Source organism: Acanthochromis polyacanthus, chromosome 3 (assembly GCF_021347895.1).
Source record: "Acanthochromis polyacanthus isolate Apoly-LR-REF ecotype Palm Island chromosome 3, KAUST_Apoly_ChrSc, whole genome shotgun sequence".
NCBI classification, from domain to species: domain Eukaryota; kingdom Metazoa; phylum Chordata; class Actinopteri; family Pomacentridae; genus Acanthochromis; species Acanthochromis polyacanthus.
The window spans coordinates 25558289-25578850 of NC_067115.1; the positions used below are offsets into that span (position 1 = coordinate 25558289).

General features: G+C 40.2%; 2 protein-coding genes across 2 annotated transcripts; one reads left to right on the forward strand and one right to left on the reverse strand.

Moving 5' to 3' along the window:
- The first annotated feature begins 1421 nt into the window (after positions 1 to 1421).
- On the forward strand, positions 1422 to 6008 carry LOC110966541 (5-hydroxytryptamine receptor 4). The gene is made up of 2 exons (XM_022215936.2): positions 1422 to 1485; positions 3846 to 6008. Exon 2 carries the CDS (start codon positions 3859 to 3861, stop codon positions 4933 to 4935), a length of 1077 nt encoding a protein of 358 aa, XP_022071628.1. The 5' UTR covers positions 1422 to 1485; positions 3846 to 3858; the 3' UTR covers positions 4936 to 6008.
- Positions 6009 to 9719: 3711 nt separating this feature from the next.
- On the reverse strand, positions 9720 to 18514 carry adra1d (adrenoceptor alpha 1D). Its single transcript, XM_022216062.2, has 2 exons — positions 17091 to 18514; positions 9720 to 11149 (listed from the first exon to the last, which is right to left on the reverse strand). Exons 1-2 carry the CDS (start codon positions 18046 to 18048, stop codon positions 10599 to 10601), a joined length of 1509 nt encoding a protein of 502 aa, XP_022071754.1. The 5' UTR covers positions 18049 to 18514; the 3' UTR covers positions 9720 to 10598.
- Between the last annotated feature and the right edge of the window lie 2048 nt (positions 18515 to 20562).

Consider the following 20562-nt stretch of genomic DNA (forward strand, 5'->3'; position numbering starts at 1 on the left):
CTATCCTTATGTGGACTTATCCGTCAGACATGATACAAGGAATGAGCAGCCTTGGCGGAGTACTGCACTCTCTGAGTGCTATAGCAAAACTGAGGCAAATCTGTCTCAAAACAAACACTTTCATCATTTAATTTCATTGATAAATGCAGAAATGAACAAACAAAACAAAGATGAGAAAAATGCTGCATATTTATGGCCACATGATGCTGAACATGAATAAGGCATCCCCTCAAAATTACAACTCCATATTCCTAAACTCTTTCAGCATTTATGTTTTCAAGGAGAAGTTATTGCCATCTGGATAATATTTCCCAGTCCTACAAGAGCTTGTATGCAGACGGTGTAATCCATAGAAATCTTTTCTAATTATGCTGATTTAAGATGGCGTGACATTTATCGTCAAACACATTTCAGTATTTAAATTGCAGATGTAATTTTCGGATTGCTAATTTGTAGAAAGTGAAATGGTGATGACAGAATACACACATACGGTGCTTTTAGCGAGTATTACATTGCTGATAATGAAATGTGTAATCATATATATGTGACAGGTCACTTTATTTGCTCTCTAGCGAATGAAACAAAACACTGGACTCAACCTTGCATCACTTCTTGTTCTCGAACAAAAGAACAGATGCGCCGCACTCTCCCCTGCCTGTAAAGCACACTTCTGTTACACATATGAATGACTGGTCTGAAAAAACACTAGTTGTTGAGCCAATGTGTCTTTTATTGCACCCTTCATTAAAAATCCCCTCATGTTTAATTAGAACCCATCCGCCACACTTGAGCTACGTCTGTCACTGGCTGAGGCCCAAGGTATTCAAGCTCGACAGGATTGGCTGTGGTCTGTTGGACACTGAGACACATGAAAGGGATCGTGAGAGCTGTTTTAAGGGCGTGTAGAAAATGTGCAATCAGATAATAAATAAACATGCTTCCTTCATTATATCATCCTATCTTAAACACACATTGTTGCTGTAAGTGGAGCCATCTCATTTCTTCCTACAGTGTTGTTAAGTGCAGTTAGTCAGATTTTCCCCCTTTAATTTCTGTATTCATTGTATCACATGCAATTTACAGGACAATACATGACAAGATGAGATAGTTTATCAATAGTCTTAATTGAGTGTTGTTTTCTCTTTTCAGTTTGGTCTTAAGTGTAATTTCCTGTCCTTTGAGTGTGGACAGAAACATGATTTTTGTTACACTGCTGGTGCATACAGGTCCTGGTTTGTTCTTCAGCAAATAGGAACGGCTGTGTCATCAGAAAATAAGAAAATCTAAGCCTTACCACCATTATTTGAAGTGAGTTGCCAGGGGAGCTGGCGACAGCTGTATTTTGTTGCTGTGGTTATTGTTGCATGCGTTCATTACAGCCCACCTCCCACCTCTCCCATCCCCCTTGTCTGCATAAAACCCACATTTACAGAACTGCGGTATGATACAGGCATGAGGGCAAACGATAATCTCTCGTCTACGCAGGTAAGTGTTTATGCAACTTTCTGTTGGCACCGGATGTCAAAGTCATAGTTTGAAATGTTTGCATTTATAAATATGTGAATTTGAACTGCAGTAGTAAGCGAGACGGTGGAGTCGTCACATGGGAAAATGCAGTTTTTTGCAGACTGTGTATCTTTTAAATGAAAAATTTAAGTTCTTCCGTTTAGTTTTATATTTAACTTCAATGTGCATGTTATCATTATAATATTAGTACTTTTTTCTGTCTTATTTCTGCATTACAACAGATGTAACTGTCACATCTAAATGTATTTTGTAGGAAATAAGTTTCAATTTGATAAGCATGAGAAAAAGACAGAAAGTTTTTGCACTAACACCTCAGTAATCATTGTGTGCTGCCAGTGTGAAGTCAGACGGACATTAGGAAGATCATTTTGTGGCAGTGAGAAGATCTTGTACACACAGTTCTTGCAGATATGTTGATATGATGTTAATACTAGGAAAATAGATAAATGTAAAGGAACAGTGCTATGTGCAGGGGGCTGGGGTGTGGAAATCACTATTTTGACACTTTTTTTTGTTGAATGCTGAAGTGCCTCTATTTTCCTGAGGAGGGAGGAGCAGAGTAAAGGGCACTTTCACCTGCTTTTGCTAAATATGTGTTTAACAGTAGATGTAAACAGATGTCATGATAGTCAGAGGACAAACTAATGCACACATAAAAAACTTCCTTAAAGCTGTACTGCACTTTACTTTTAAAGCAACAAACACAGGTGCAATACCTTACTGGAATTTTTAGTTTAACTCCAGTTAACTGAGTAAAGTTTATAGTTAATATCCATTTTAATTCATTTGTTTCCTCCAAAAAACAACAACAAAACCAAGCAAAAGGAACCCACAGAAAATCAGTTTAGTACAATTGGAATGGCTACAATATGAGCTGGAGCATTCGTTGCTTTTGTAATATTTGTGGTTTCAATTTGTATTATGACTTTATTGAATTACAGAGAGATCTTCATCAGACTTTGCATTGTTTTAATTGTGATCAGAGACAAAACCATCCTATTTGTCTGAAACATGCTGAAAAAGAGACACTAATGACTTCCATCATAATTTGGGTATCAAAAGAAAAACTATTCCTGGTTACTGTAGTGCAGTGCATGCTGGGAACTTTATGCAAAGAATCTAACCATCGGTCTAAGAGTTTGACAGGCTAAGCGAGCGATCTGTTGGACATTTAGTCAACTGATATGAAGAAAGTGACTAACAGTTTTTTAAATAACATTTTGTCTAGCTGAATGAAATGCATAACTAAATGCTTACTTCATTATGAGATTTTACAGCACAAATAATAAATTACACACTTTGTATTTTTTTCTCTTTCCCCAACTAAAAATAAATAAATAAAGTCATCAGAACTTCTCAATTTGTAAAGAATTACAGATGAAGACTGAAACTTATCACTTATTTTAAATGACATATGAGAAGAGCTGGATTTGTTAGCACAGTTGAAATTTTAATGTTAACTGCTGATAATTAAAATAACTAAAGCTGACTGACTTGGAATGCTTACATATGTAGAATAATGTAAGTTTATCACTGTGTTGGTTGGGTGTGAGCTTAAATGAATGCATACTATCATCCATTTTTCTCTTCGCTTCTTTGATACTGGTCTCCAGTGGTGATCAGTTCAACTGTTTACGACAAATTTTTTTGAAAAATAGAAGTAGTGTATTTTTTTTCTTAGCACTTCTCCTCAACGCTGCATTGTCCCTGCGGTGTTCATTAAAATCTTTTCCAATGTAGCCGGAACATCTGCTCCCTCCTCACTCCACTGGCACTGGAAATTTAATCTGATTCCGTTGATTACAGTCTTAAGTGTTCAGCTGTGTGATATGCTGTCGTGTGCAATGAGAACAAATATGCAGAAAAACACTCTTATAGGTTAAATTAGATATGTAACCGTTATCCTCACAAACCATTGCAACCATTCTGAATTTAACTTTAAGATTTAAATTCCTAAATACCTCTGGTGCCTGTCATGATATGCAGTTCTACTCCAATAGACCTGAAGACAATTGACTGATCCGGAGGACTCACTACCCTCTAAAGATGTTCTTTATATTATTTGACCGTTTTGATCCATGTTGATGAAAAGACCATCCGGTTTTGCTCACCACACCAAGCAAAGATGGCAGGTTAGATAAGGTGACTGCTGGAGGAAACTAACAGTTCAGAGATTAACTAATGATAAGTTACCATGGAGCTGCAATTCAACCTGAAACAAACAGAATTCTGGGAGGTTTCATGTACCATAAGGGAGTGAAGGCAAACTGCTTTGAAATACTGTCCTTATTCATCGCTGTATCTGTATGTTTTGGCAGGTCTGATTAAATCATGGATAACAGCAGTTTGGGATGGCTCGGAGATGCTAACACGTCCCTTCAGATTGAGCTTCAGCCGTGTACTACATCAAGGAACCAGATTGCACGCGTTTTCCTGTATGCCTTCCTGTCTGTTGGCATCATCTGCACGGTGGTGGGCAACTTCCTGGTGGTCTTGTCCATCGCTTACTTCAAGCAACTGCAGTCCCCGACAAACTCTTTCGTCATGTCCCTGGCAGTGGCCGACTGTCTCGTTGGCCTAGTAGTTATGCCGTACAGTATGATCCGGACCGTGGAGGGATGCTGGTACTTTGGTTCCCTTTTCTGTCAGCTTCACTCCAGCCTAGACGTCATGCTCTGCACTGCTTCCATATTCCATCTCAGCTGCATTGCCTTTGACCGCTACTATGCCGTCTGCAACCCCTTGGTTTACTCCTTAAAGATGTCCCCCAGTCGGGTGGCTCTCCTCATTGCCGTATGTTGGGCTGTTCCCATGCTCATTTCATTTGGCCCCATTATGCTCGATCTTCACGTTGCTGATGTCGACATATTGCTTCCTCAAGATGCGTGCGTGTTCTTGGTCAGTCGCATTTACGCTGTCATGGCTTCATTGGTAGCCTTTTACCTGCCCATGGCTATCATGCTGGTGGCCTACTGGAAGATCTTCAAAGCTGCAAAACGACAGGCCAGGCAGATCAGCGCCATGGAGAGCCAGATGGCTGCTGGAGTGGGCAAAGACTCAAGCAAGAAAAAGAAACACCGTAACACCATGAAGAGGGAGAGGAAGGCAGCAAAAACTTTAGGAATCATTATGGGAGTTTTCCTTCTCTTCTGGATGCCCTTCTTTACAGTCAACATTGTGGACCCGTTCATTGACTACAGCACAGAGGTGGTCGTCTGGGATATATTTCTGTGGTTAGGATATATCAACTCATCTCTAAATCCCTTCCTGTACGGCTTCTTCAACCGTTCCTTTCGTAGGGCATTCCTTATGTTCATGGGCTGCAGGGTATGCATGTCTGGATCATCCCCTGGGATGGAGTTATCGCACACTAGGAAAGAGGCAAATGAATGTGCAGATCAACCATGAAATAAAGATAATATGTGGACATTTTATGTGGGTCTAGAAAGATGAGAGTACAGTGAGGGCAGGATTTTTGTGAATCAGTGGCTCTGTTAAAACCAGAATTTCTGTTACCAGCCAGACAAAATATGTTTGAGGCAGTGAAAATGATTAACTGTGAGTTATAACACTAATGAGGTGCGACTGCCAACAGCCATGCCTTCGACCGTGATGTATGAAATCACCTGTTTGGCTTCCAAGTGCGTGCTCTGTGGCACAAACATTGTGTGAGAGAAAAAGAATCAAGTTTGATTCTGCCACAACAGCTTTCCCCAGTACTGGCACTTAAACGTAAATTAACTTTGGGTAACTTCCACGTATTTCCCTGATTCTGTTGTCCAAAGTAGGAAATGTATCAGTGATAGTAGTAGTTTGACTCGATGTCCACCTACCAGACAGTCAACATGTATCGCTATAATATATTTATGTCTAAAACATGTTTCTTTGTTGAAGTACAACTGTTCAAATGACTGATGTGTATGTATACCCACAATCAAAACTGTTGTATGACCATTATGACAAATCGATATTGATGGTGATAAACTTTCAGTAACGGAAAAGGAAGCTTCAGAATATCCAAAATGGAACCAAATGAAGCTTTGAAAGTGTTTAAAGTGATTTTTTTCCCTCATCTACAACTAATGATAAAGAAGACAAAACTACACCTAAAACACCGACAAGAGGTTTTATGTGACAGAAAACAATTCCCAAGGCTGAAATGAAAGTAGAAAGGTTGGAAGATATGCAAGGCAAGACTTGAAGACGCTACATGAAGCTTCACTTGGACGATTTACAGCTCAGGTAAAAAAAAAAATACTGATGCTTTTGATTCTGTATTTTTCTTTTGACCCCGTCAAATGGATTCCAAGTCCCAGAATTGTAGACTTTTGGCATCATCACCTAACCTGACTGTAATATAGATGAGTTTCATTTTAACCAGAAATCATATAACAAAAGTTCAAATTGAGGAAAAAAATGATTTGAATTGAAAACACAGGTCTAATACTAGTATATAATAAACAGTAATGGTGTAACCTCTTTGTTTTGTGGATAACTACAATTTGTCTTGCTGTCATTAATTAGAAAAATATCTCATGATTTGGAGTTCTTTCAGAGAGAACAGAAACCATGCAGGTAGAGGGTAAGCAGGCGAGCCAGATGTTTATGCAACTGCAAGACTGACTGAACTGACGGGAGAAATGCACGCACGTCTGAAGGTAGGTGTAAGTAAAATGGTTCAAAGGCAGAATGAAAAGCGCAGCACAAATCTGTGTCCCTAATTCTATTTACACTGGCAGCCTGCGTCGTGTGGTTTGCTTGTTTTACTGGTAACGCAATTAGTGCCTGAGCTTGCCAGCAACAATTATTGCTCCATTACGGGTGCATTTTTTGAAAAGGCTACAGTTTCGAGAAGGACGAAGGAGAAAAAAATTAAGGCCCTCTGAATGCACAGTAGCTGCTTCATGAAAATCAAAATCTCCCTGTGATAGATGTTACACCAAGTTGATAATGAGATTAATTATTCTCAGAATTTGTCAGAAAATTAACATGAATTGATCAAAGTTATGTTCTCCTCTAAACTAGATCTGCTTGAAACTTAAATAATTTTACAGCATGTTGCTCTTCTATCCTTTTAGGAATTAATAATAATTAATAGATTTACACATTCCTACACAGTCCACTTCAAACACTGTATCTTACTATACAGTGTATCCACAATGAATCCAGCATGAGGATACAAACACGTTCAAACACCTATTTTATTGTAAGCAATAAGCCAAAAAGAAAAAACAAACAAACAAACAGAGTTGTTTGTAGAATAAGTTTGCAGGAATCCTGAAGATTTTGATTGTGAGGATTTCATGGGTAAGAATAGCGCTGCTTGTTAATCATTCACTGTAATGTAAAATAAAGCATAAAAATGCAAACGCACAGTTAGTTTTAACATATTTTGGGATGTTTTAGAGATTAAATTAACTTAATTAGTTTGATGTGCTCGTGTTATATAAGCCTCTTGGTGTGTCTGGCATCACATTGCATGAATTCAAGATAATTTAATCACACAAATCGTGGGTATAAACACCATTTACTATTCAGTTAGGGGAGTGTTTTGAAGTCCTTGTACAGACTGAAAACGAGGAGTATCCCTCAGATCATATGTTTAATCCTGAGATGCACAAGTGATTGGACCCTACAGTCTTCCATAAGCGGGTCAAAAATGACTTGTATTAGAATCATTGTGTTTTAATGCCATTTTTGTCATTTTGTTTCAAAATTCTAATTTGTATTTTTACTTGTACTGGGGGCTGCACAGTGGACAGTGGTTAGCACTTTCGCCTTGCAGCAAGAAGATCCCTGGTTCAAATCCTGGCCTGGGCCTGGGATCTTTCTGCATGGAGTTTGCATGTTCTCCCTGTGCATGCGTGGGTTTTCTCTGGGTACTCCGGCTTCCTCCCACAGTCCAAAAATATGCTGAGGTTAATTGATAACTCTAAATTGCCCGTAGGTGTGAATGCGAGTGTGATTGTTTGTCTGTATATGTAGCCCTGTGACAGACTGGCGACCTGTCCAGGGTGTCCCCTGCCTTCACCCGAGTCAGCTGGGATAGGCTCCAGCGCCCCCCGCGACCCTAGTGAGGATAAAGCGGTGTATAGAGGATGGATGGATGGACTTGTACTGTTGTCCACACAGGAATGATTTCATGCTTGAAATATGTTTATTTTTGATTTTATAACAGATTTTGAACATTTTGATAATTGAAAAAGAAGAATATTACACAGAACAGCAGTAGAAGAATGTCAACATCCATTTTTTAAAAACATTTTTCCACTCTTTTTCTCTAACTGTTGCTACTCTCTGTCCCTCCAAGTTTGTGCATCACCTCTTTTATGATTATTATCAGTGATAAAGTGCTGGGGTAGTAATACAAACATTACAGTTTCTTTAAAAATGTAAAATGTGACTAAAAAAAAATAGATATAATGATATCAAAAAATGAAATGATCAAAACTTTTCATTACAAAGATATTGCAAGAAAAGGTCATTTTTGACCCATTTATGCATCTAAGGGTTTGTGTGGTTATCTCATTCAGGTGTTTGGGAACTGTCCTTTCCCTCCTGCAGTCCCAGTTGTACACCTTGTTGACACAGCTTTAACGGACAGCTCTCAATATTCCAGGTTTTCAGATTCTTTTTCTCCAAAGTGCTGCAGCTTCATAATCTTGCTCGGTGAGGCGTTCAGTGACACTAAAATATTGCTTCAGTGTCAGTTTAAGGTCTTCTAAACTCCTCATGATTTGATGAGGTTCATAAAAAGAAGTAATCGAGGTTTATTCATTTTGTTAAGATTTCTTTCTCGCCCACACACTTTCTTCAGTCTCTGTCTTTAATCTATTCCTAAAATCTCATTTGCAGTGTTGTTGTAGATGTTCTTCTTTCTTTCTGTGAGTCAGCACTGCGGATATTTGTTTGCTCCTTTATCGCCAGTTTTAGTTTTGCTCCTCAGTTTTGGATGGTAATATTAGAAATGCAGAAACATAAAGGAAGACTAATTTTAACTAAGAAAGCTAAAAAAGGTTTAGCTTAAAGGCAGAAAAGTCAGCCAATTTGGCTATCTCAACGGAGCTGACGGCTGCGTTTCCATGGGAACAAGCGATCACATCTGTTGACAGCTGACGAGAGGAAGAAAACATGACTCAGTTTGAGGTTCAACATTGCTGTAAAGTGAGTAATGAGAGAGGAAACAGTTTTTGGAAGCCCTTCTTGGAGGTGTATATTATTTTCTGCAATTGCCTCACTCTTCTTGTAGCTTGTAACCCAATCCTCCAAGGCACTTAGATACCCGGCGCCCGGAGCGCATAGCAAATTAGTCCTATTCAAGATAGTCAAGGACCAGACAGCTCTTTAAATTTATGAACTTGAATGTCTAGCTGCAGTCTGGATATAAGATCTGAGCTGTAGTCAAAGTCGCATCTTTGTTAAACGTGCATCAGTGCTGTCAGTACAACAATTAGGAGTCAAGGCAGCGGCTGCTTCTTTTGTTTTGTGAAACTGCAAACTGTGAAAGCATAATCAACACATTACAATGGGAGCTGGTGGCTTTTAGGACATGAGTTAGAAAATAGTTTTGAAAGACTTGTGTTGTAATTTCACATCTTTTCCAACAATATAGTTTTGAGGAACAGATTCTTTTGTTTTCGTCTTGTTCTTTTTTGTATTTACGTAAACGCTATATTCTGGATTTTGAGAGTACATCCAATGCAACAATAATTTGTCCTTTGGATTTCTTTCCTGTCTCACCCCCTTTTTTGGTTCCATTTCACATATATTTTCTTCTGTTGTGTGTTAGTTTTGAAAATGGTTATAAATCTTTTAAAAAAGAGCACAAATTCAACTGTTTAACTCCCCTACAGGTCAAGAACAGATTTGGGTAAACCCATGGTGGAATTAGGCTAATAACAGGAAGCAATTGAGATTTATTAGTCCTGATAGAGAGTCCCTCTCTTTTCTCTCTCTGTTCTACATTTCCTGCAGCTCCAGTCTTTTGCGAGTGTGTCTGTATGTCACTCTCCTTACTGACACATTATCACACCCATATAATTATTCCTTTCCACACAAATTCTCCTCAAAGCACAAGTTAGACTTTATGGTGAAAAGGTGGAGAAAGTAAAACGGCCAAAGCAATAGTGACCTCTTCTGGACAGATAAGTAACAAGAGGGCTTGACTAAACCTAACTGAAAAAACCGAGTAATTGTTTTCTCTTCTTTTTATTTTGCTTTTGATCTGACATGAACAAACAGAACATCGAAAAAATACAAAACAGAGTATATTCATTTCACATTAGCACTCACAAATTACAGTTAGGTGAACCAAAGTAGACTCAAGTGTACATATCAGGTTAACTTAGAAATTCAACAGAATGAATACTGTGCAGCATTTTCACTCTTATCTGGCCTCTTGTCTTTACAATGATTTGTCAGAACAAAAAGTGGCAAACGAAAGATCATAAATTATTCTGACATTTTACTTTTAATTAAATCTAGACATTTGGCGCAACAATAACAATTGCACTTATGACTCCTTTTTCCCAAAGCTTAAGGACATGTTTTACTTACAGTTACACGCGTTTTACATTTTTTATTCTTTTGTCTTTTTTTTTTTTAAATCAGCGAAATACCAAACAAAGCCATCACCAATTCCTGGAAGTCGTCATAACACAGTGTCGTGTGGCTAACAGTTAATGACATGGAGACTGATATAAAATTTAAAGGAATGCACTTAATAATAATAAAGATCCTGGCTTATGTTGAATATCTTGCCAAAAGACATTACATAAGCTACAGTCTACTGTGTAATATTGATGCAGTGCCTTTGAGCAGCAGTAAGTCCAAGGAGTAGGTAACTGTTGTGTCCACTTCTGAAATGTGGCTTTACAAGAAGTTTCATGTAAATAAACAGAATGGCAGGAAAGAATAAAGTTCTCATCCTTTGTGCTGGGATCAAGTCACTGCTCTCAGCTTTAATCAAGTTTTGATTTGCAGATATTTGGTGAGGACAAAATGATGCCCTATCACAGTCACTCTTACATATCGGTCCAATATGGCCCTTTTATAAATAAATAAAAGATTCTTTAAATGTCAGTCTCTTTCAGGCCATAGCATTCTGCCAGATCATAGAACTGATAACTGCTCTGCTCACAAGAGTTGTAAATCCCCATAGAGACCGTGTCGACCGTCTCTATCCGGCTCACTGCTGGTGTGGAACCCTTCCCTGTCCCTCCTTTGATTTTATTTGACAGATTGTTCACTTTCTCTTTGAGCTGGAAGGAGGACTTCTGCAGGGGTGGAAACAGACTCCATCTCTTGAAACCCAGCGAGCGCCCTTTCCCCTTTTGTAACAAAGAGCTGCCATAGGATTCGTGCACGATGTAGCCGGGCTTATAGTCTCCCCTCTGATCCCTTGTCATTCCTTTGACAGCTGACCGCCACCTCTGGTCATAGAAGCGGCGCAGGACCCTCCGCTTTTGGTGACACTGGCACCTGAGGAGCCGAGTGAAAGCCCGCTGGAACTCCTTGCTGGAGCAGGGGTAGATGATGGGGTTGATGCAGCTGTTGAAATATCCCAGCCAAAAGATCACCTTGAACACAGTTTCTGAGGGTTTCAGTGCCGGGAAGAAGGAACCTGGAAGGAGCAATCGGGAAGATTTGTGAGTAAACATACAGTATATGCACCACACAACACAAACCTTTTCACATACACGACCGTTGAAAAGTTTGAGGTCACCCAGACTAGTTCATGTTTTCCATCAAAACTCACACTTTTATTCATGTGCTAACATAATTGCACAAAGGTTTTTCCAATCATCAATTAGCCTTTCAACACCATTAGCTAACACAACGATCATTTACCACATCAACAATGCCTAGGCTGTATTTCTGATTAATTTACTGTTATCTTATTTGAAAAAAAGAATGCTTTTCTTTCAAAAATAAGGACATTTCTAAACGACCCCAAACTTTTGAACAGCATTTTATTTACTGTGAGAATTTTGGTCTCTTTCTGTTTATTGTTCCAACAGCTGGGCAGAAAGCTGCCATCCAAGGTCCTTTTAGGCAGGTACACCTCAAGGGACTTATAGTCAGTGGAAAAACATGCTTAGATATAACATCAAAATGAATCATAATAATAAATGATTACAGTATAGAGAAAAATGCTTTTCTTTCAAAAAAAGGACATTTCTAAGTAAACCCAAACTTTTGATGGTGTATATACTATCTAAATTAGTGCTGACATTTTGGACACATATCCGATCACGATTTTTGGCAATAGGATGCTATTTGCCATCTTGTCAATCTGAGATTTAATCACATTAAAATATGCAGTAAGAATAATCAGAATTGACCTAAGTTGACAATTACTTTCAGATTTTGTCATCACTGCCAATTTGACTGTGCAGCAAAGAGTGCTTACGAGTGTCCACAGCTGTAGTAGAGTACTATGCTATGTATATACATTTTTCAGCTCTCTGACAGCAGGATATTATTTTTTGCAGTGATTTATTGTGCAGCAGTGGCTGTGTGGTTATGTTTATTAATAGGAGCAAAGGAGTTTCTGACATTTAATGGGCAGATTTTAAAAAAAGCCCAAAATGCTTCAAGCACAAGCCCCAGTGCGCAGACCTTGTATTATGACACCTTTGCTCGAGCATAATATGTGATGGAGACACATTTTCTTGTTTCCCATTTACTTCTAGAAGGAATCTAAGTGATGCAGAGTCATCTTACTTTAAATGGGCGACATATAGGTGTTGTATTCTCTCAGGGCTTAGGTGTAATATACATCTTGTCATGAAAGAGGTTTGCGATTCTTGAAGGGGTCAGGTCAGACTTTGTGTTGCAGTGCCTGAGTCATCAAGGTTTAAAAACAAGTCTCCATATAATGCATGTATACCGCCTTTGTTTGTGCACAGGCTGAGCTTTGCCATTAGTTTTGTGTGCCACGGGCAACCTTTCAATATTTCATTTGTCATCTTTATTTAGGGTAGTGACGCATAAAAAGTTTTTTTCTTAGGGGAATGCGTAAACAACAGCCTTCTTGCATTTGCCACTATGTACTGGCAATTCAGAATAAATGAGAACATTAAATTTGTTTTTAATGGAAATTGCTTTCTTTACAGCTCACTTACAGCACAGGCTGTTGTTGCTTTGCTCATATCTTTATACTAGCAATGGTGCTTTTTGTTTAACATGCCATGACATGCTGTTTTTCATGGAATTTCGCCCTTTTTCCTATTGCTTTCTAGTTGTTCTTGTCTCCCCAGGCTTTGGATTTATCACAGCGTTGACCACAAGCAACATATCACCGTGCTAATGTCAAGTCTGCACTGCTCCAGCCCAGAAATCCATTTTCGTGGAAACATATGAAATTTCCTCCGTGCAATTTTCAAAGTAATGGTTTTCATTCTGATGTGAAAACAGCATGGAACTGTGCAATAACAAATGCAAACAGGAGACTTGTGCCATTTATCCAAAGACACAAACTGAATCATAAGACGGAGGTGTTTGTAATATTTATAGCAGGATTACAGTGTTTGCTGTATCTTTTGTGCTGCCTTGCTCTCACCCTGCTTTCACTTCTGCTAAAAGACTTGATCGAATCAGCTACATCTTGAGCCAGGTTAAAATGAATAAAGTAATTAAAGGAAGCGATGCCCTCCATTGATTCTTCTCTCGAAAATGACATCACCTTTCGAGGCAGAGAGCAAATGATTCACCGCCACGCTGACGCACAACCGCGACACCATGACAGTAAGTTTGTTTGTTCTATTATCTGTGAGTCTTTTGAAAAATATATGTAAGATGATGCCATTTTGAATCCTCTATGACTTTGATTTGTTAATGTTGGCGAATATCCTAGTACAAATCATAACATTAGGCAGCCAGTGAATTCTTTGAATGCACCCTGAAACCCATCAAGGAGTCTGGGGACTTGACAGCATTTTGTGACGGCTGTTTAGTGTGAGCAGACAGAATCCTGATCTGTCCTCCATTAAAGAGCTTAGGAAAATCTCTCTTTAACATTTAATGTTGTGCGTGAAGGTCAACATTACACTAGTATATGCAACTTTTCAAAGTTCACGCTCAACTTATGGCCATAAAGGGGGCATGGCATAGTTCAGTCAATACATACATAACCACTAGTATGCATTTATAGTATGATAGACAAATCAAACAATGAACTGTAGATATTACAGGAGATATCTGACTGCAAGAAGACTAAAACCACCAATTAAATACCCATTTTCTCAATACTTCCAAGTCCACTGGTTCCAACTCAAGATGTAAATATTTCAAAAAGGGTCGTGGACATATAGATTCCAAAAAAAGGTTGAATAATTTTTCAAAATGAATAATATCTGGCAAACAGTGGTGAAAGCAAAACACGAGTATATTCATGGTAGAACATCCTGCGATGCAACAATAACTGACTGTGAGCAAAAGTGAGGGTCTCTAGGACAAAGAAATGAGTTGTATCTTTGTTCAGCTACACTGACGATATTCCTGGTGGTCTTTTCATGGGATTTGTTTGGAAATCTAAAAAAATGAAGAATATAACCCAACTCATCATTTAAACAGAGAAGACCTTCAGTTCTTGATAAGCGATAAGAAAAAATATAAATGTAATACATACATGAAGTAACTTGTGCGAGGTAAAGACCACAAACATAAAATCCATTCTACTTAGCTGTAGTGGTCAAGCATAATTAAGTGTTTTCAGTGCTAAACACGGCATTCTCTAATGATGTCTTAATGTGAAACACAAAGACAGTCAACTGTAGGAAATAGTGAATTGAAACCTGTAGGAGTTGTACCACCCCTTTTTTATTCATTTTTTACTATTTGTATTGATGCCAGCCAGGAATAGAAACCATGAAGGAAAAGCAGCCAATTATAAAACTGGCATCCCATCGGTGCTAAAATGCTAATTCTGTACATCCAGTGCAGCGTGGTTGGGCTCAGCTTTACACACAGGGAAACAGACAGCATTCAGGGGAAATATGAAAGGCTATTACTTTTTATTCCATCAGTTTCTGGCAATAAACACGATTCCAGTACACCAATATAAGCAAATGGTTTGAGGGCACTCTCACTGGAGTTTCAAATGAGTCAGACTACTCCATCTACTTCCACATCATCACAGAGAAAAGGTCTGATCGGCATAAGAGGTGCTAAAAGTACACGCCTGCCTCTCAGCAAAAGGTTACGCAGTAATGATTGTTTCTACAGTGTACCGACATCAATCTGTCAGACTGATCAAGTACCAGTAAGGAGGGATGGCAGTTGTGGGCTGTGATCGCTCCACGCTCATCAGTTTGTCATTCAGTAAACAAACAGGAACCCTCCACAGGGATGAATCGACAGCGTAGCTCGCATTGATTCCTGTGAGGATGTATTGTTTTAAAATACCTCCCCCAGGGAAGTCAGAGTTCAGGTGAAATGATCCTGCAGGTCAGGTGGTTTCCAGCAGCAAATCCAGTAAGTTACTAGTTTAGAAGATTACAGTGTTCTTAATGGTCTGTCAGTCTTTATCATGCAAAGGAGAGGCCTCAACCATCTACCGGGGATCACAGATTTAAACCAACGAGCCAAGATAACATCAGCTCTACTCCTCCGAGTTAATTATCACTCTTGGCTGAGCTCCTTTGTGTTTTGTTTCCAATACTGATTTATAGTGCCATTGCTTCAGACTTGACATCCTTGAGGACCTTTGCTGAGGTTGCAGAGCAGCTGTATAAGATCACAAATCAGTATGATCATAAGAATAACATTAGAAAAAAAAATTCCACTATTAGAGATCTGGTTTGAAGCATGTGCCTGCTATTATCCATCCATCCATCCATTATCTATACACCGCTTAATCCTCATTAGAGTCGTCTATCCCAGCTGACTTAGGGCAAAGAAAGGCCACCAGTCCATCACAGGGCTGCATATACAGACAAACAATCGCACTCACGAGTTACCAATTAACCCTAGCATGTTAGACTGTGAGAGAAACTTGGAGTACCCATGGAAAACCCACACATGCACAGGGAGAACATGCAAACTCCATGCAGAAAGATCGTGGAAAGGCCGGGACGTGAACCAGGGATCTTCTAGCTGCAAAGTGCCAACCACCAAGCCACTGTGCAGCCCTGCCTGTTATTATGCAAAATAGAAATGATAATGCATGTTGTGTAACGTGTACCCAGCGACAATTAAATGAGATTCTTCAAAACTTGTCTTTACTCCTTTTTAATCACCAGAAAGGGCAGAGCAGACGTCTGCATACAAATAAACGTGGCCTTTTCTCTCCCACTGACTGAGTAAAGTGATTAGTTGCACCGATTTCATTTCTTGCACCCTCTCCATCCCAGCGGCCTTTGCTCTATTAATTCGATGCTGTAAATTTAGAGGTGCAGCAAGAATGAGAGTGCTGCGTGAGTGCGACACCTGATAAGATACTGGCCATTTGTTCGGAATGGCTTTTAAAATCAATTAGGTGAAACATATGGAGAATGAAAATTCATGAGACCGCCGTTAGTGCGTTTATGTGTGTGCCTCCAGATGTGCAGGGAGTGATATCGCTTTCTTTGACAACACAGATGCAAATGAGCAGAGAAATGTTGGTTGTTCTTTGTAAAGGGCTTTTAAAACCATCTGACTATCTCTGATCCCAGTACTGTGATCAGCTTTAGACATAGCCTTACTCATTATTTAATGTAAACACATATTTGCTCCTGTGATGTGCAGCTGGTATGTAATGTAATACATCTGCAGCAACCTTACCCTGTCACAAGTGTAGATCATGAAAAGCAACCCTTTGCAGACAAATATGGTGTCTTTATATTACTGTATGAGATTCTTAGCCCATGGGACTGCACTTGGAAGCATATTTAGTTTTTCAGTGCTCATTACAGAAGAATGCCAGTCTATTATGGCCGTTTTGTTTTTTGAAGGGATTTAGCCATCTGAAGAAAGAGATTCCCAGAAAAATTACAGACATGAAAACAAGCCATGTGAATGGTCAGCTCTGGCCTTTTCTGATCAAAATATTTGTTTTTATAGCATTAAAACAGTTTTCATTTTTGATCAGTCCCTGGCACACTTCCTAAAATAAACAGGGAATGAACTCCAGGCATTTTTCTGTTTTTGTTATGCCCAACTCTCAGGGTTTTGTAGTTCATGTAAGTTTTCTTTACGTATTGATTTAATACTGAGTTTGTGTCTGCGGCCAAAATAGTGAGTTGTTAGTAGAAGTCTACGCGGAAGAGCTGCACAGGCCAGCTGAGGCGAATTTTTATTCACACTGAACATGAATGAGGTTGCCAGAGAAAATCTGCAAACCAATTTGAATGAAGTGCTGGGTATGACTCATGAATGCACCTGACAGCATGAAAAGTGAGCATAATGTGTGCGTTTGATCTTTGTGAGAATAGAAAGTTTGACAAGTAGCACACTTTATGAAATGAAAATATCTCTCATGAGTGCGCTTATTGTTAAGAAAAAGCAAGCTGGAGACTGGAAAAGGCGCACCGGAGCGCGTTTTGTGGCTGCCTAAAGAAATCTAAAGACATAAAACATACCCATTGGCAAAAAGAAGAAAAAGGGCAGCCAGCAGAGGATGAACATCCCCACTACGATGGCGAGGGTTTTCGCAGCCTTTTTCTCCCTGGAGAACTTCATGAGGCGCACTGACAGCGAACTTCGGAGCGGGTTGTTCTTGCTGTTCTTGGAGCTGCTCGGACGCGCGTCCTCCAGCACGCTGCGACAGTGTATCCGCAGCACCACCTCCACAGACTTGTCCCTCTCCCGTTTCACGCCCGCTTCCAGGCTCTTGGTAGTCCTGCGGGCCACCACGTACACCCTGAAGTACATGATGAGGATGACCATGAGCGGGAGGTAGAAGGAGAAAAGAGAGGAGAAGAGCGCGTAGCCCGGTTCCTCCGTGATGCTGCAGATGCTGTCGTCCACCGGCGGCGGCTCCTTCCATCCCAGGAGCGGACCGACGGAGATGACCGTGGATGAGACCCACACAAGTAGCAAAATAGCCACAGCCTTCCTCTCTGTCATAATGGTGGGGTATTTAAGGCAGTATTTCACCCCAATATACCGGTCGACGGAGATGATGCAGAGGCTGAGGATGGATGCGGTGCAGCAGAGCACATCCACCGCTGCCCAGATGTTGCAGAAAACCCGGCCAAACACCCAGCATCCCAGGACCTCCAGAGACGCAGAGAAGGGCAGCACGATGATGCTCAGCAGCAGGTCTGCCATGGCCAAGTTGACGATGAAGAAGTTTGTGACGGTCTGTAAGTGTTTGTTGCAGACCACAGAGAGGATGACCAAGATATTTCCAACAATCGCCACCAGAATAAAAACGGAGAGGAAGATTCCCACTCCGACGACCTGCGAGTCCATCGTGAAGTTTCTGCATGTTGTGACGCTGTCATTTGGAAAGATCTGATCCAGAACGGATCCATTGAAAGCTCCAGTGAAATACATCCCATAGTTGCTCTCGTTCCTCGAGTTAGAGTCTGTCATTTTGAAACGCCATAAAGAAGAAGTTTAGAGTAAGTTTTCTGAGGAAAGCAGAGAGGCTGGGATTTTTTTCATTTCATTCCGTCTTTCCAGCAGCATCTGTCCTGTCCTCTCCTTCAATGTTTGGTTTAAATCAAGCGAGGAATGTATTTTAAAAAAAACAACAACAAAAAACTAAAGCATCCAAACGCACCAGAAACTGATGTTTTCAGAAGCAGCTGTTCAAGTCACTAAAAGGCTGCTTGGGTTGAAATCCTGGGGATAAAAGTACATTAAGATGATAACAAAACAAAAAAAATCAAACACATTTTAGATCCATTTCAATGCATTTCTTCCATCCGAAGGTTTTCCACTGGTGGCATCCTCTGAAACAAGTCTCTGATCACGGACTCTGAGCTGCTCCAGCAGGTCTGAACCTACAGCTCCACCCACTCCACACATACTAGCTGCTTTCCCAGTCCCCACAGCAGCACAGTGTGGCTTTAAATGTAGCCACCAGGTCTATATCACCACCACTCTGCCACTTCTCACATCATCACATCACTTGTTGTCATGTGTTAAATCAGTGCTTTTGCGTCCATGCATCCCATGAACTTTCATGTCTTCATGGGAAAACAAACACAACAAAGAGATTAAAAAAACCTCTCTACCCAAATAAACCTTGCCTCCAGGATGGAAAGATGACACGGAGGAGCATCGGTCAAATCATTTAAACAGCCAGCGGGCACCGACGAGCCAGTACTGACCCCTGATGTGAGTTTTCTTGGTGCCTCCAGGCGAAGCTCTGAAATTTCCCAGTGACACTGCAGCTGCCAGCTCCAGGCCCAGTGTGCATAGCTTAAGTAGAAGGACAGGCCTGTGCAAACCACCAGGGAGCCTGGAGAAGAGGAAGAGGTCAAGAGGCAGAGTCACAAAGAGGACAAACAAGGCCTCCATGGGAAAACAAAAGCCCCAAACTAGCACTTCGTCCTGTGTAGCAACAGCGTGACAAAAGGCTGCTGCTGTCCAAATCTTATTTATATCCCATAAATTTCACATGTGTGTTGGTGAAAAATGATCTAAGACATTGTGTGCATAGTGTGTGAATTTATATCCAGGTTTACAGAAGACAGCGCTACTCTAGTTTGACTTTGCTGCTGCTCTTTTATTGTTTCATTTGAATGGGTTTGATAGAAGTGCAGCTCTTTGCATCTGCCTCATGTTTTACACACACTAGTCACTGTAGTATCATGCAGCTCTGAATAACGCTTTAATTAATTTTACCTCAAAACAGCCAAAGACCAAAAGGCCCCACTGCTGAGAGTGTCTCACAGAAGGTAAAGAATGAAACCCCTTTGCTTTGTTGGGTTTCTACCTATATCTTCTTATTACTTTAAGTGCTTAAAATAGGCTAAAAGTCTGAAGATACAGTACATTCTGGATGATGTGTGTCTGTGCAGCTCAAAAAGCATTAGAGCCTCACCCCACTCGGCTCTAATGATGATTACGCACCGCATAGCAAAATTACTGGATGAAAAATGAAGAGACTACTGTTCTATTCTTGGATTCTTGCCGTCGTGGTGCCAAGTTTGCCCAGATAATGTTGGTGCTAGACAATTCTGCAACATCTGTGACAATGTGCAGTGCCAGTGCTTTTAAATGTCTCGCTTTCTGCAGTCTATATATATTTAGATATGCTGGCTGTCCATCAAACCAACCAGCTGAGGCTTTTTTTTTTCCTTTTCGATAAAGCACAAAATATATACATTAGCAACCCGGGTTTAATATTGAGTCAGTTTTGTGGCTGTGGGCAGCAGCACTTCTTTTCCCAGTCACGGTGAGTCTGCTCAGCTGTCAGAGCACATCCTCATTATTGGATTTCAAAAAAAAGCTACAACCTCATCCAGCCCACCTGCTCCTCCCTACGAGAGGGATAAATCTGCAGTCAAGCAGAACCAGCTTCAGGCCACACCATACAGGAGAGGCTTTCTGTGATGGCACTGAGCACGAGCTCGTCAAAGTAGCAGCAGATAATGAAAAATGGACTGAACTGTGGTTAGAGGTCACTAATGGTAATGTCCTGACCAGTCCACTCGACTTGTGACTACTTATTTTTTCATTTTACTAATGGTAGGAGAAATGAAACGGTGACTTTTGACAGTGTCTCTGCTTTAAGGGTGTTTAAAGGTGTCCAAGACCCATAGCCACAAGTGTGTAACATCACCTTACTTTCAGAAAGATTTGGCAGAACTTTGATCCGTTAACTGGCAAACAAAGCAATGAGGGGTTTTTTTGTTTGTTTTTTTTGGTGCCAGTGGAAAGCACTTGGCAATCAAACTGAGAACGTGTTTGGCTTGCTGAAGAGCAGCCTAAAGGCAAAAAGCCTCTGAAACAAGAAAGAGAGCAGAGCATCATTGGGGAAGACAACAGTTGTATGCTAATTTCTCTGGGACCACGGGTGACCACTGATAGCAAACAAATACCTATGTTTAATGCTTAAATGTCTGAAGATCCCTCCAATGACAATCTTTTTGTAAC